The 16,369-nt window shown below is 42.7% G+C and overlaps 3 protein-coding genes across 4 annotated transcripts in view; all 3 read right to left on the bottom strand.

Moving 5' to 3' along the window:
* Positions 1-3,175, bottom strand: part of LOC308280556 (gap junction gamma-1 protein-like) — a 36,415-nt gene extending 33,240 nt beyond the window's left edge. Inside the window, exon 1 of the mRNA XM_080720884.1 lies at positions 3,140-3,175. The gene's annotated coding sequence lies outside the window, so the exon portion shown is untranslated. The remainder of the gene's footprint in view (positions 1-3,139) is intronic.
* A 27-nt stretch (positions 3,176-3,202) lies between these two features.
* Positions 3,203-5,688, bottom strand: LOC308280558 (gap junction gamma-1 protein-like). Its single transcript, XM_080720887.1, has 4 exons — positions 5,674-5,688; positions 4,385-4,457; positions 3,853-4,207; positions 3,203-3,265 (listed from the first exon to the last, which is right to left on the bottom strand). Exons 2-3 carry the CDS (start codon positions 4,410-4,412, stop codon positions 3,855-3,857), a joined length of 381 nt encoding a protein of 126 aa, XP_080577013.1. The 5' UTR covers positions 4,413-4,457; positions 5,674-5,688; the 3' UTR covers positions 3,203-3,265; positions 3,853-3,854.
* A 437-nt stretch (positions 5,689-6,125) lies between these two features.
* LOC308280553 (gap junction gamma-1 protein-like) lies at positions 6,126-11,673 on the bottom strand. Of its 2 annotated transcripts, XR_013961751.1 has the most exons (9): positions 11,601-11,673; positions 10,353-10,425; positions 9,767-10,140; positions 9,223-9,307; positions 8,691-9,045; positions 7,982-8,103; positions 7,530-7,602; positions 6,998-7,352; positions 6,126-6,410 (listed from the first exon to the last, which is right to left on the bottom strand). XR_013961751.1 is itself a non-coding variant. In XM_080720880.1 (6 exons), the coding sequence occupies exons 3-5, from the start codon at positions 9,779-9,781 to the stop codon at positions 8,693-8,695; spliced, it is 453 nt and encodes a 150-aa protein (XP_080577006.1). In that variant the 5' UTR covers positions 9,782-10,140; positions 10,353-10,425; positions 11,601-11,673; the 3' UTR covers positions 7,827-8,103; positions 8,691-8,692. The 2 variants fall into 2 exon arrangements, 1 of the variants encoding a protein (XP_080577006.1); XM_080720880.1 differs by lacking the exons at positions 6,126-6,410; positions 6,998-7,352; positions 7,530-7,602 and having other exon boundaries at positions 7,827-8,103.
* Positions 11,674-16,369: the final 4,696 nt, after the last annotated feature.

Below are 16,369 nucleotides of genomic sequence, written 5' to 3'. Positions count from 1 at the left end.
CTCGGGGGAGTTAATATTTCAGAATCTAAACAAAAGACACTGGGTCTACATGACAAGAAAGAGACACCAGTCTACATATTGACAAGACAGAGAAAGTGGTACAGTCAGCTGGGGCATTTAGGCCACAGTGGCCTCAGGTCATGCCATTGGTTTGAGGGACACAAGGCCAAACTGAGGGGCAACGGCGGCCATGGCCTTCATGGCCTCCATGAAATTCCTTCCCTGACCATCACTGACGCCTTTATAAGGCATCTCTCAAAAGGGGATATGGACCAGCTCAGTGCCCTGCAGAGGAAGTTGACCGCCAGTGTCCGTCTGGAGATGGTGCGGGGCAAGGAAGAGGAGGCCTGCATTCACCTGGAGGGGCTTACCAGAGACATCTTTTCAGCAGAGTCAGATGTCAAGTCAGACCAACACTTAGCCTCATTTATGACTTTGTCAGAGGGCAGACTTAACTCCCCAGCACCCTCACACGTACTGGAGATTTATGTGACAGGGACAGGATTACAAGCAATCGGTAAAATATAAATGAAATATGAAATTAAAATGTTTTTTTTTTTTTTTTTTTTTAAATAGCAGATCTACCATCTAATTGGAGAAGAAAAGCTTCTCCAACTTTGTCTCGAGACAAACAAAACGTCCAAGTGGATGGGCCAAGCCATCACCCATGGGAAGCTGAATAATCTTACCAATTAGTCAATGTACAAGTTAGCAATGCATGTTTTACCTTAGAAAAAACTTTGTTTTGTAAATGACAAAGAAAATCTGAAATTACCACTCCCTGGTAAAAGCTACTTTGTCTCGAGACACTGTAAAACAAAACGTCCAAGTGGATGGGAAAAACCATCACCCATGGGGAGCTGAATAATCTTCCCAATAGTCAATGTATAAGTTATATAAGCAATGCATGTTTTACCTTAGTTAAGTTTCTGTATTGTGAAAGAAAATCAGAAATCACACATTGTTGAAAAACCAGAAAGGAAGGACGATGGAACAAGAACTGCAAGGGTTTGAACTTTTATTTCTTTCAACCACACAAATTAAATGCATTTGAACAAAAAAAAGAATGTGGGAGGGAAGCTGAGGGAAGCTGTCCTTGGACGATGACCCATGTGAAGGGGGCCGGGGGGAGGCTCTCTAAATGAAGGGGGTCACCAGCTGGATTTCTGTGCCTTGGACTTCAACGTCGACTATATTATAGGGCGTGTGGGGCAGGCCATGGCCAACGGCTTCATCCCACAGGTCCGAGCTTCTAGTGAAACAAAATGTCACTGGTGTGTACACTACAGCGCCTGGCGGCCCGCCTCTCGCGGGCTCTCTCCTTGGCGTGGGCCAGTGACAAGTCGGCGGTGGCCTTTGGTGACAGTTCAGGCTCAGGCTCAGGAAGAGGTCCTAGGATGGAAAAAGTCAATACATTAGCACTTTTTTTTGTCACAATCGTGACATGAGATTTCAGACGGTCAGCACTCGACCGTCATCCAAAAGGACCTGCAGGATGTCGCCTTGGCCAGCCATGGTCCCCAACACGCCCACCACTTGGGCCCGTTGGCCATCTGCTTTCTGCAAGACATCTCTGTCTTTACCTCTCTCTTATCTTATTTTTTAAAGCACCTATGTTAAAGGATTTACAAGAAAACGTCCAGAAAATATGACTTGATAAAAGGCCCAAGTTTGCTCTTCGTTAGAGGTGCAGTCTTGCAGTTTGTTTTGTTTTCCATTTCCCAATTGTTTCCACCTTACCACGTACGTAGGGGACTGCCCATAAGTCAGAAATCTCATTGGTCCTACATCTCATTAGTCCTAATTTAGTTAGGGTTAGGTTTAGGCAGAGTTTTACTGAGGTTAGGGTTTGGGTTAGGTTTAGACATACTTTTACTGAGGTTAGGGTTAGGTTTAGGTTTAGGCATAATATTTGAGGTTAACATCACCAGATTCTGACTAATGGGATGTAGGAACAATGAGATGTCGGTCCAATGCCATGGCACCGTACTACTAGACTAGTCTCATGGTGCGAGATGACACACCACTTCAAATAAATGCCAGCACTCCGAGCATTCTTCAGCGTGATGTAAACGTGTAAATTGCCTGAATGGTTTCCAGGCCTTTTTGGGGGCGATGACAATCACATCTCATAATCACGGAGAAGTAGAATAAAACAAGACTGGTGGGCTGGCTGTACCTGCGACTCTGTAATGCCTCTCTGGTTGGCTGGCCGGCTCCGGGGGAGGAGGGGCATAATTCCTGCCCGAGGGCCCCGCCTCGTGCCTGGGTTCGGGGGTCACCGGCCTGGGGACCTCGTCGTCCAGGCCGCCGTTCGCCACTGAGTCGGATCCCGCCGCGGGGGAGGCGTCCCATGGCCAGCCATGGTCCTATATATCTATATATATCTATATATATCTATATCTATATCTATATATATATATATCTGTGTGTGTGTGTGTGTGTGTGTGTGTGTGTGTGTGTGTGTGTGTGTGTGTGTGTGTGTGTGTGTGTGTGTGTGTGTGATGCAAGGATGGGGAGGGGCCCTGAACCTGGCCATCTTGTCAATCACTGAGCCGGGGCTGGAGCCAGGGCCACGAGCCCTAGTTGCAGTGCACCTGCATAACCAGGCAGCAGCACTGGGGGGGGCAGGTGTGATATTACCTGCCCCCCTTTTGGCCATCTGCTTTCTGCAAGACAGGAAGAAAAAAAAAGTGCCATTACCAAAGGCCTTTTGGTCTGTATTCATTTTTTTTTAATACTTTATTGAGTCAGCCAGCATGTAACATATCCTTTAAATAATAATTTGTCATTGTTCATATATATATATATATATATATATATATATATATGTATATGTTTTTTTACATGTCACCTACATAAAGACAAAAAAAGAACCACGATACATAGACAACAAAAGACAAAAATAAAAACTAAACTGGGTACACGTTCCTATTCATTACACAGTTCATGTTCACATATAACATAGAGTATGATCATTAAAGTTGGTGAGGGAACACACTGATAACTCACTCTCGGGTATTAGGAGTTGGACTAACAAATGTAGCACTTTTTTCTAAGATATCAATCTTTTATCTTGGTTGATTCCCATGTGTCCAGTATGTGCTAAAGCCTCATTACAAGCCAACTCTCAGCTCACCTTGCTGGGGCCCACCTCAGGGGACTCACTCTTGGTTGATTCCCATGTGTCCAGTATGTGCTAAAGGGGGGGGGGGGGGGGGGGGCAGGTGTGATATTACCTGCCCCCCTTTTGGCCATCTGCTTTCTGCAAGACAGGAAGAAAAAAAGTGCCATTAACAAAGGCCGGTATGTTTGCTGAAGCGCTTGTTTTTCTTGGGCTTTTGAGAGCTCAGTCTAAAATAGATGTATTGTAGCAATTGTACTACTTGGGCACTTGTTCAGTTCTTATACATCACATACTGCATCTGTAACAAACTCCAAATCCGTAATAACCTCTTTTGCTGCTGCTTTTTACTGAGGTTTTTGATTCTTGTGCTGTAATGCAGTTTAATTATATATCATCTTTTATTCATTCAAGTTGGTTAGAGGTGGTCTCCCTACTGGTTGATAAGTAGTATTGCCACATCATCTCCCAAGGAGAAGCTGCAATTGCCGTACGAGTGGTAGAATGTGGGAGACCCAGGTTTGAATCTGAGGTAGTACATCAGTTACAGATTGAAGCTTTAACTCAAATCTAATTACCCATTATTTAACTTTCTAATAACCATTTTAATGTCCTTTGTTTTGTATAATTAACCGCTTTTTCAAAGATCCACACTCACAGTACGTTGCGATGCATTTGAAGCTTGTAGATCGGCTACTTACATTATCAGTTAATAATATTAGCTGTACCTTTATAGCTGAGGATTCTCCTCCTGCTCCTTAGCGGCTTGGAGGAGGCGGTGGTCGCAACGTCTCCCTTTGTAAAGGTAAAACAGCTCGAGGAGGGTGAGGAGCAGGCAGAGGGAAGAGACAGTGTACATGATCCACAGAAAGATGGTCTTCTCCGTGGGTCGTGCGATGAAACAGTCGAACGTGTCTGGGCAGGGGTCGCGCGTGCAGATGAACTTGTCATGCACCTTGGAGCCATAGAGGATGCCCTGGCCAATGAGGAAGGCCACCTCGAGGATTGCACGAAACAGCAGATGGGACCCGTAGACCATCATCAGGCCATCAAGCGTGATCTGTTTCCGTTCCGACACCAGACCTGGATAATGCCACCAAGTTGTTTCATTCACCTTTATCGCAATCTGGTTGTGTGACGCTTCACATTAATGTTTAGAAAATGTGCTAAAAATGGTGATGCCAGGATTACAGTGGTAAAACCAGTGGAATCGCTGCTGAAATAAGCCACTTCTACTCAAGTTGAGAATGTACATCTTACCTGCTGGCTTCTCGGCGATCTTGTTCATGGCGAAACCCAGGTAAATGATGCTGGGCCAGGTAATCGCGATTACCTGGATAGACAAATCATAAAATCATGTTTAGTGTAAAAACATTATTTGTAATCATTCTTTTAACCACGTAGAACCCCATTTTATTTTAATGCCAGGTCTAAATAACCAGCAAATTCAAATACTGCATCTAGTGCACTAAGAGTTGAGGCATTACATTTTCTATAACAGTACACGGTTCTATGGGGCTTTTAAGCCGTGACATCATTTTGTAGGCAGAGGAGAATCTGCCCCCAGAGCATTTTCTGTCCCTCGCCATTTCAAAAAGCAACGACTAAAAAATAACGACTAAAGTATAATTCTAACACTTTCCTTTCAACAACAAAGAGAAGAAAAATGTGTAAATAGTAAAAATAGTAAAAAGATTCACGTAAACTGGGGGCAGAAATTCTCCTCTGCCTACAAAATGATGTCATACTTAACAGCCCCTATGACACACGGGAGACTACAAATATGGCGACCCCACTCCAAGATGCGCTGTGATTGGCCGGCAGTGTATAACCCTCGCTGTGATTGGCCGGTAGTATGATGACGTCATTTTGCCGCGAAATTCTCCCCCCCCTCACGGCTCATAGAAAACATATAAAGAGAAGGCTTTTGAAGCTGAAAATAACGGAGTGGGGGTTCTAAAACTTTAGCGATTTAACAGTTAGGACCATTTTAAGATTTGTTTTATAAAAAGTTACATGGTATAACTTTAATAATCAATATACCAACCAGCTTTGGAGCCTCAGCCTTCTGCCCCGCGTGCTTCAGCTGGTGTTAGCCTACAGGTAGTAGAAAACACAAAAATAAATGTCCAGTGGAATCCGTGGAATCATAACATTAAAGCCATGACATTGGCCAAGTAACATACAACAGCTGAACATACAACAGCTGTTTTTATAATAAACAACACTTTATCATTTGGAAATCCTTAAAATTGGTGCACATTATAAATTGGTGCAGATTATTATTAGCATTTGACTTTGATTGATTGATTGAAGACTTTGTTAGAAGTTTGCATAGGAAAAGGTACAGTTTCATGACGGTACAAACGGACAAACCATGACATTGGCCAAGTAACATAACAGCTGTCTTTTAGCTGATTAGCATTTGACAAACATTTCCATCAATGCAAACCTCAAGTCGTGTGGAACCCTTATATTCGTTGGTTGTTTCAGCAAGCAGGCAAGTAAACACATAATGCGACATCATAAATATCTATAAATGTTCTTACCGTCTGATTCTTTCCAAACTTTACCGGCTTTCCAAACTTCCACGCTAGTTGCAGTGCACCTGCATAACCAGGCAGCAGCACTGGGGGGGGCAGGTGTGATATTACCTGCCCCCCTTTTGGCCATCTGCTTTCTGCAAGACAGGAAGAAAAAAAAAGTGCCATTACCAAAGGCCTTTTGGTCTGTATTCATTTTTTTTTAATACTTTATTGAGTCAGCCAGCATGTAACATATCCTTTAAATAATAATTTGTCATTGTTCATATATATATATATATATATATATATATATATATATATATATATATGTATATGTTTTTTTACATGTCACCTACATAAAGACAAAAAAAGAACCACGATACATAGACAACAAAAGACAAAAATAAAAACTAAACTGGGTACACGTTCCTATTCATTACACAGTTCATGTTCACATATAACATAGAGTATGATAATTAAAGTTGGTGAGGGAACACACTGATAACTCACTCTCGGGTATTAGGAGTTGGACTAACAAATGTAGCACTTTTTTCTAAGATATCAATCTTTTATCTTGGTTGATTCCCATGTGTCCAGTATGTGCTAAAGCCTCATTACAAGCCAACTCTCAGCTCACCTTGCTGGGGCCCACCTCAGGGGACTCACTCTTGGTTGATTCCCATGTGTCCAGTATGTGCTAAAGGGGGGGGGGGGGGGGGGCAGGTGTGATATTACCTGCCCCCCTTTTGGCCATCTGCTTTCTGCAAGACAGGAAGAAAAAAAGTGCCATTAACAAAGGCCGGTATGTTTGCTGAAGCGCTTGTTTTTCTTGGGCTTTTGAGAGCTCAGTCTAAAATAGATGTATTGTAGCAATTGTACTACTTGGGCACTTGTTCAGTTCTTATACATCACATACTGCATCTGTAACAAACTCCAAATCCGTAATAACCTCTTTTGCTGCTGCTTTTTACTGAGGTTTTTGATTCTTGTGCTGTAATGCAGTTTAATTATATATCATCTTTTATTCATTCAAGTTGGTTAGAGGTGGTCTCCCTACTGGTTGATAAGTAGTATTGCCACATCATCTCCCAAGGAGAAGCTGCAATTGCCGTACGAGTGGTAGAATGTGGGAGACCCAGGTTTGAATCTGAGGTAGTACATCAGTTACAGATTGAAGCTTTAACTCAAATCTAATTACCCATTATTTAACTTTCTAATAACCATTTTAATGTCCTTTGTTTTGTATAATTAACCGCTTTTTCAAAGATCCACACTCACAGTATGTTGCGATGCATTTGAAGCTTGTAGATCGGCTACTTACATTATCAGTTAATAATATTAGCTGTACCTTTATAGCTGAGGATTCTCCTCCTGCTCCTTAGCGGCTTGGAGGAGGCGGTGGTCGCGACGTCTCCCTTTGTAAAGGTAAAACAGCTCGAGGAGGGTGAGGAGCAGGCAGAGGGAAGAGACAGTGTACATGATCCACAGAAAGATGGTCTTCTCCGTGGGTCGTGCGATGAAACAGTCGAACGTGTCTGGGCAGGGGTCGCGCGTGCAGATGAACTTGTCATGCACCTTGGAGCCATAGAGGATGCCCTGGCCAATGAGGAAGGCCACCTCGAGGATTGCACGAAACAGCAGATGGGACCCGTAGACCATCATCAGGCCATCAAGCGTGATCTGTTTCCGTTCCGACACCAGACCTGGATAATGCCACCAAGTTGTTTCATTCACCTTTATCGCAATCTGGTTGTGTGACGCTTCACATTAATGTTTAGAAAATGTGCTAAAAATGGTGATGCCAGGATTACAGTGGTAAAACCAGTGGAATCGCTGCTGAAATAAGCCACTTCTACTCAAGTTGAGAATGTACATCTTACCTGCTGGCTTCTCGGCGATCTTGTTCATGGCGAAACCCAGGTAAATGATGCTGGGCCAGGTAATCGCGATTACCTGGATAGACAAATCATAAAATCATGTTTAGTGTAAAAACATTATTTGTAATCATTCTTTTAACCACGTAGAACCCCATTTTATTTTAATGCCAGGTCTAAATAACAAAAAAAGAACCACGATACATAGACAACAAAAGACAAAAATAAAAACTAAACTGGGTACACGTTCCTATTCATTACACAGTTCATGTTCACATATAACATAGAGTATGATAATTAAAGTTGGTGAGGGAACACACTGATAACTCACTCTCGGGTATTAGGAGTTGGACTAACAAATGTAGCACTTTTTTCTAAGATATCAATCTTTTATCTTGGTTGATTCCCATGTGTCCAGTATGTGCTAAAGCCTCATTACAAGCCAACTCTCAGCTCACCTTGCTGGGGCCCACCTCAGGGGACTCACTCTTGGTTGATTCCCATGTGTCCAGTATGTGCTAAAGGGGGGGGGGGGGGGGCAGGTGTGATATTACCTGCCCCCCTTTTGGCCATCTGCTTTCTGCAAGACAGGAAGAAAAAAAGTGCCATTAACAAAGGCCGGTATGTTTGCTGAAGCGCTTGTTTTTCTTGGGCTTTTGAGAGCTCAGTCTAAAATAGATGTATTGTAGCAATTGTACTACTTGGGCACTTGTTCAGTTCTTATACATCACATACTGCATCTGTAACAAACTCCAAATCCGTAATAACCTCTTTTGCTGCTGCTTTTTACTGAGGTTTTTGATTCTTGTGCTGTAATGCAGTTTAATTATATATCATCTTTTATTCATTCAAGTTGGTTAGAGGTGGTCTCCCTACTGGTTGATAAGTAGTATTGCCACATCATCTCCCAAGGAGAAGCTGCAATTGCCGGATGAGTGGTAGAATGTGGGAGACCCAGGTTTGAATCTGAGGTAGTACATCAGTTACAGATTGAAGCTTTAACTCAAATCTAATTACCCATTATTTAACTTTCTAATAACCATTTTAATGTCCTTTGTTTTGTATAATTAACCGCTTTTTCAAAGATCCACACTCACAGTACGTTGCGATGCATTTGAAGCTTGTAGATCGGCTACTTACATTATCAGTTAATAATATTAGCTGTACCTTTATAGCTGAGGATTCTCCTCCTGCTCCTTAGCGGCTTGGAGGAGGCGGTGGTCGCGACGTCTCCCTTTGTAAAGGTAAAACAGCTCGAGGAGGGTGAGGAGCAGGCAGAGGGAAGAGACAGTGTACATGATCCAGAGAAAGATGCTCTTCTCCGTGGGTCGTGCGATGAAACAGTCGACCGTGTCTGGGCAGGGGTCGCGCGTGCAGATGAACTTGTCATGCACCTTGGAGCCATAGAGGATGCCCTGGCCAATGAGGAAGGCCACCTCGAGGATCGCACGAAACAGCAGATGGGACCCGTAGACCATCATCAGGCCATCAAGCGTGATCTGTTTCCGTTCCGACACCAGACCTGGATAATGCCACCAAGTTGTTTCATTCACCTTTATCGCAATCTCGTTGTGTGACGCTTTACATTAATGTTTAGAAAATGTGCTAAAAATGGTGATGCCAGGATTACAGTGGTAAAACCAGTGGAATCTCTGCTGAAATAAGCCACTTCTACTCAAGTTGAGAATGTACATCTTACCTTTGATCGGGATCGCCCCAGTATCGCCCATCTTGTGCATGGAGTAACCCAGGTACATGATGCTGGGCCAGGTAATCACGATTACCTGGATAGACAAATCATAAAATCATGTTTAGTGTAAAAACATTATTTGCAATTATTCTTTTAACCACTTAAAACCCCATTTTATTTTAATGCCAGGTCTAAAAGCGTCGTTTCGGTCGGTTCTGTAATCCGTTGTCTTGTGCGTTGTGTGTTAGCCACCGGCTGCTGCTAGTTGTGTGTAGCCTCGCGTAGCCAGGCTTACTCATCTCCGGAGAAGCTGCAATTGCCGGACGAGTGGTAGAATGTGGGAGACCCAGGTTTGAATCTGAGGTAGTACATCAGTTACAGATTGAAGCTTTAACTCAAATCTAATTACCCATTATTTAACTTTCTAATAACCATTTTAATGCCCTTTGTTTTGTATAAAGCCTTTTGATTTGTAGAATTAACCGCTTTTTCAAAGATCCACAAACTCACAGTATGTTGCGATGCATTTGAAGCTTGTAGATCGGCTACTTACATTATCCTTCTTCATCAAGGACGTTGGGGCGGCCGCCTACATCACGGCCTTCACGGGCGTTGGGGCGGCGCCAACGGGGCCCAAGGTAAATCATCTCGCCGCGGTGAGGACCAGGCAGATGAAAGAGACAACGTACATGATCCACATGAAGATGGTCTTCTCCGTGGGTCGTGGGATGAAACACCCGACCGTGTCTGGGCAGAGGTCGCGCTCGCAGATGAACAGCCGCGGCACCTTGAGGCCATAGAGGAAGCCCTGGCCCAAGAGGAAGGCCGCCTCGAATATGGCACGGATCAGCAGCTGCAACATGTAGACCTTCATCAGGCCAGCATCCTTGATCCGTTGCTTGCCTGCACCTGCACCCGCAGGTGCACCTTGAAGGACAGACACGTGATCATAAACACCTGACCTGGATAATGCCACCAAGTTGTTTCATTCACCTTTATCGCAATCTGGTTGTGTGACGCTTCACATTAATGTTTAGAAAATGTGCTAAAAATGGTGATGCCAGGATTACAGTGGTAAAACCAGTGGAATCGCTGCTGAAATAAGCCACTTCTACTCAAGTTGAGAATGTACATCTTACCTGCTGGCTTCTCGGCGATCTTGTTCATGGCGAAACCCAGGTAAATGATGCTGGGCCAGGTAATCGCGATTACCTGGATAGACAAATCATAAAATCATGTTTAGTGTAAAAACATTATTTGTAATTATTCTTTTAACCACGTAGAACCCCATTTTATTTTAATGCCAGGTCTAAATAACCAGCAAATTCAAATACTGCATCTAGTGCACTAAGAGTTGAGGCATTACATTTTCTATAACAGTACACGGTGAAAATAACAGATCTACAGGCTCACAGTTGTGAGGCGTTGTGAGCATGTAGATCGGCTATTTTCACAATTTCTGCCACTAATATTTGACAATTTGGTCAATGTTTAATTTGTCATTTTAGAGCCAATATAAAGTCCTTAAATTGTCACTTTAGAAATGTGCAGATACCCTCTATAGACTTAAACGTTATGTTGGTTTGTTTACTGTTTAGGCCTAGAATTTAGGCCTAGAATTATTGAATGCTTTAACCAGTGAAAAATAGCAGATATTAGCGCGGCACCGAGTGCTGCGCTGCGAGCTTGTAGATCTGCTATTTTTGAAAAAAGTCGTGAAAATGTGTGAAAATCTTTGAATATATATGAATTTTCAAAGCTAACGTTTCAACTCTGGACATTATAATCCGTTAATTTCTGGGGCTCAGAAAGTAAACTCAAATACCTGCATCTGATGAACACTTTGATTTTATTCTCCTCCTCTCGCCTCAGTTACCGTACGTAATTAGAAGCCATGTTTGCCTAAACCAACCGAAACAAACGGTCACTTTAAAACGTTTTAAAAGGCTAAAAACACAATAACGCCACCGATAAAAGCGTCGTTTCGGTCGGTTCTGTAATCCGTTGTCTTGTGCGTTGTGTGTTAGCCGCCGGCTGCTGCTAGTTGTGTGTAGCCTCGCGTAGCCAGGCTTACTCATCTCCGAAGAGAAAAGCCTGGTGACAATTAACCTCGCCCACGGAGAAGCTGCAATTGCCGGACGAGTGGTAGAATGTGGGAGACCCAGGTTTGAATCTGAGGTAGTACATCAGTTACAGATTGAAGCTTTAACTCAAATCTAATTACCCATTATTTAACTTTCTAATAACCATTTTAATGCCCTTTGTTTTGTATTTGATTTGTAGAATTAACCGCTTTTTCAAAGATCCACAAACTCACAGTACGTTGCGATGCATTTGAAGCTTGTAGATCGGCTACTTACATTATCAGTTAATAATATTAGCTGTACCTTTATCGCTGAGTTCTCCTAGTTCTCCTCCACTGCATCGTTGACATCAGAGCTCATGGACCTCATGGACCAGGGGGTCTCGGTCTCCTGTCCTGTTGCCGGGGCAGCAACAGGACAGGAGACCGCGACCGCGAGGGCGGCGGACGCCGCCGTCGTGGTCGCGGTTGCGAAAGCACCCTATGCCCAGGGAAATCAACTCGATGAGGGTGAGGAGCAGGCAGGAGGCAGAGACTACGAACATGATCCACAAGAAGATGGTCTTCTCCTTGGGTCGTGAGGGGTAACACACCGTGTTTTGGCAGGGGTCCACCGTGCAGGTGAAAGAGGGCAACACCTCGAAGCCATAGAAGGCGTACTGGCCATAGAGGAAGGCCGCCTCGAAGGCTGCACGCAACAGCAGCTGGACACAGTAGGCCTTCATCAGGCCATCAAGCGTGATCCGTTGAAAAGTGGCCACTCCGGACACAGTGACCAGTCCATCCCTGATGGTCGAGTGGCAAGGATTCGGCGAGTGGCCACTCCGGACAATGTGACCACTCTGTGCTCCTGGTGGTGGGCGTGGCACGAGGACCTGCAGGAAGAGACATTATTATCATATTATAATGTTGATAAGTTGCATAGTTGAATACAAGTTGGGATTGGACCGGAGAAATACAATTAGTCATTGCGGTACACTACACCGTTAAGATACCCATGTACCTGACTTAACTACTGGTATACAATATACACCAACACTAAGATACCCATGTACCTGTCAAACTACTGGTCTACAAGATACACTACACCACTAAGATACCCATGTACCTGACTTAACTACTGGTATACAATATACACTAACACTAAGATACCCATGTACCTGTCAAACTACTGGTCTACAAGATACTGTGTACCGCTTTAAGTGAGTTTAGGCCAAAATCTGTAGGAGCAGTGTCCAAAAATATGTTTTGCAATAATCTCCAAAACGAACACCTCGGAATCCCCAGGAGGAAGTTCTTAACGTTGCTCAGGAAAGGGAAGTTGTAAGAGCAGGAAGAAAGTGAGACTATCTCCTACTGCCAAGAGAACATTAGTCAGGATGATCAAGAGTAAACCTAGGAGCACCAAAAGCCTGTGGTGATGTAAAACACATTGACTGTGGACGCTGTCCTGCAGCTTCTAACTGCAGAGCTGCTTTTTGGTGCTTCTAGGTTTCCTCTTGATCATCCTGGCCAACATTCTCTCAGCAGTAGGAGATAGTTTGCGCATTCTTCCTGACCTCTTCCCAGTGGGACACACACACACACACACACACACACACACACACACACACACACACACACACACACACACACACACACACACACACACACACACACACACACACACACACACACACACACACACACACACACACACACACACACACACACACACACACACACACACACACACAAAACCTGAGCAGAAGGTATCCAAATAATGATTATACTGTATAGGACAGAAAGAGTTAATGAGTATTTCTACTGCTATGAGCACACACACTCCCTGGATGCCAATTCAGAACCTCTGACCCACATTTTTCAAATGGGCCTGTTCTAGCGCCACCATGAGGCCAATGTTTGCAAAACACATTTCTGTACACTACTCTTACAGATTTTGTCCAAAAATCCTACAAATCGGTAGGCAGTATCTCGACAGTCATGTGATCGACACGGATGTGTACCAACTACACCACTGTGCCCACATTTCAAGGTCACTTCTAAGTGTGTCACCTTTTCAAAGCCGTCCCTGCGGGTAGGACACTTTTTCAACCACAGCATGACCGCCTCAAACACCATCTCCTCCTGGGGCACGTTGAGATGGTCACTTGAGACGATCTCAGTGAGTTTGTCCACAGAGAGAGACAGGAACTCATGATTGTATTAGTCAACATAGGATTTAATATTGGCAGCTAATCGCCATTATTTATGTAAACCTCTGGCATCCATCGTGTTAATATTGTATAATTTGGGGTGTTTCCCTGAAGTTCTGAACTGCCTTTACTGACTGTGTGGGTGCCAATCCATGCTTCATTTTATAGAAGTATCTTCTGAAGTTCTGTTGTATTCTATGCTAGTCTGTATACTCATATCTTGAAATTATAACTGCTTTTTAGTTTGGAGATCACTTGACTAGCGTTTTGACGACTGTCATTCACGCCGCAGCCATCGTTACACCTCCCCCTTATTTATTTATTTTTTTGCAGATCTGCACTGATCTCAGAAATAGCCCCTATGGAATCCTCAAGACTGAAATCAGTCCCCAGGACTGAGAACTTTAACCCCTGCATACAGTAAAAATGCGTAAATAAATCCAGAAATAGAGATCCTTTGCAACCATATGAATAATTATATAACTGGTATGTCTAACTAATTGGAATATATCTTTAAACCATTTTCAGCTTGTACAAACAATAGTTATTTGACCTGTTAATACGGATTGCTTTAATTTCTCTCCATTACTATTCTGTCCATTGAAGTTGACATGAAACCAGTCGCGGACAGTTCATGCCATCCCTTCCTACTGTGTTATAGGCAACATAATTATTTATCATGTTGGATATACTGTACTTCTACAGTAGGCCTAGTTCACTATATCTCTACCTTTGCTCTGTTCAGAGGATTATTTGTGTTTGATGTTTTCACTTTGTGGAGAGAAAATAAAACTTGCAGAATCAGTCTGGATTCAAAGATACTACATCTCAGAGGTCACTACAATTATTAGAACATTTTAAAGTGTTCTGTCGGGTTAAATAAAATGTTATTGGCACTGTGTCATTATTGGCCATTAAAGTTTAGCCTATTAACCTATAGACCTGAAATAGGACCACAATGGAAACAAGCCCTTAGGGATTTTTATGTTATCCTTTTATGCTCCATTTCATAATAGTAACACTATATGCAAATGTTTAAAGTATTCCATCAAATGCATGCTGGCAGTGAAGTAAAACTGCCTGAACTCTTGAGTCACCACTAGAGGTAAGTGTTGACCTAAAGGTGAGTTTATTTTCCACTCCGACCAGAGAGGAAAACCCCACCACATTTTACTTGGGTTAGGGTTACACCACATGTGCACATCTGCTTTGTTATGCCAAGCCTCTGCTGAATTTTAAATGCAGGGCTAGTTAAGTTACTGGTAAATGAGTCACAGCTGAGCTGACAAATGCAGATGTAACATAAATTGAATTCAAAACATGGTTGTTAGCTTTTGCTGTAGTTCAGTTACTAAGAACCAATGCTGTAAGTATCTTAGTACATTTACAAGTAATGTTTCCAAGTTAGTTATTAGTACTTTACTTGAGTATTTCCAATATATATATTTTTTTGATTTCGACTCCACTATGTCTCAATCCAAATAGGCTATTGTTCTTTTACTCCACTACATGTAATTAAACATTTTAATTAAACATTTTAATTACTAGTTGTTTGCAAATATAATATTTTGAAACCTACCTAAACCACTTCAGCCCCATTTTATACCAGGGCCATTTGAAAATAGCAGATGTACAAGCTCACAAAGCATCGCGAGCTTGTAGATTGATTATTTTTATTAGACAAAAATGGAGAATGGTACAAGTATAGTGTGTGCCAGCGGCTACGTCATTGTAGTCCTTAGCGGCCATTTCTTGTGACAAAACACAGGTGTTTCAATTGTTTGATTGCATAGAACTAATGCTATAGTCTAATCAGAACACCTGTGTAAGGCTGTGTTGTCACAAGAAATGGCCGCTCTTAGAAAGTCTACATTTGGCACACCCTATCAACACAATTGAAAATAGTAGTACAGTAAAAGTACAGTTAACACCCTGCCTAAAAGGAACATCCCAAATGACACCTTTTGTTTTACGTTGGAAGCCCTCGGTACTTAATTCATGGGCACAATAGCAAGCAAAGAAAAACATTTTATGTAATGTTTAGTCCATTCTCTTGGTGATCTAACCCATTTAGGCCTAGAATTATTGAATGCTTTAACCAGTGAAAAATAGCAGATATACAAGCTCACAGCGCGGCACCGAGTGCTGCGCTGCGAGCTTGTAGATCTGCTATTTTTGAAAAAAGTCGTGAAAATGTGTGAAAATCTTTGAATATATGAATTTTCAAAGCTAACGTTTCAACTCTGGACATTATAATCCGTTAATTTCTGGGGCTCAGAAAGTAAACTCAAATACCTGCATCTGATGAACACTGATTTTATTCTCCTCCTCTCGCCTCAGTTGCCGTACGTAATTAGAAGCCATGTTTGCCTAAACCAACCGAAACAAACGGTCACTTTAAAACGTTTTAAAAGGCTAAAAACACAATAACGCCACCGATAAAAGCGTCGTTTCGGTCGGTTCTGTAATCCGTTGTCTTGTGCGTTGTGTGTTAGCCGCCGGCTGCTGCTAGTTGTGTGTAGCCTCGCGTAGCCAGGCTTACTCATCTCCGAAGAGAAAAGCCTGGTGACAATTAACCTCGCCCACGGAGAAGCTGCAATTGCCGGACGAGTGGTAGAATGTGGGAGACCCAGGTTTGAATCTGAGGTAGTACATCAGTTACAGATTGAAGCTTTAACTCAAATCTAATTACCCATTATTTAACTTTCTAATAACCATTTTAATGCCCTTTGTTTTGTATAAAGCCTTTTGATTTGTAGAATTAACCGCTTTTTCAAAGATCCACAATCACAGTACGTTGCGATGCATTTGAAGCTTGTAGATCGGCTACTTACATTATCAGTTAATAATATTAGCTGTACCTTTATCACTGAGTTCT

Source organism: Nannobrachium achirus (assembly GCF_963921795.1).
Source record: "Nannobrachium achirus genome assembly, chromosome: 24".
Classification (NCBI taxonomy): Eukaryota; Metazoa; Chordata; class Actinopteri; order Myctophiformes; family Myctophidae; genus Nannobrachium; species Nannobrachium achirus.
The sequence above is the reverse complement of the archived record's forward strand: the minus strand, read 5'-3'. Positions and strand labels throughout refer to the sequence as shown.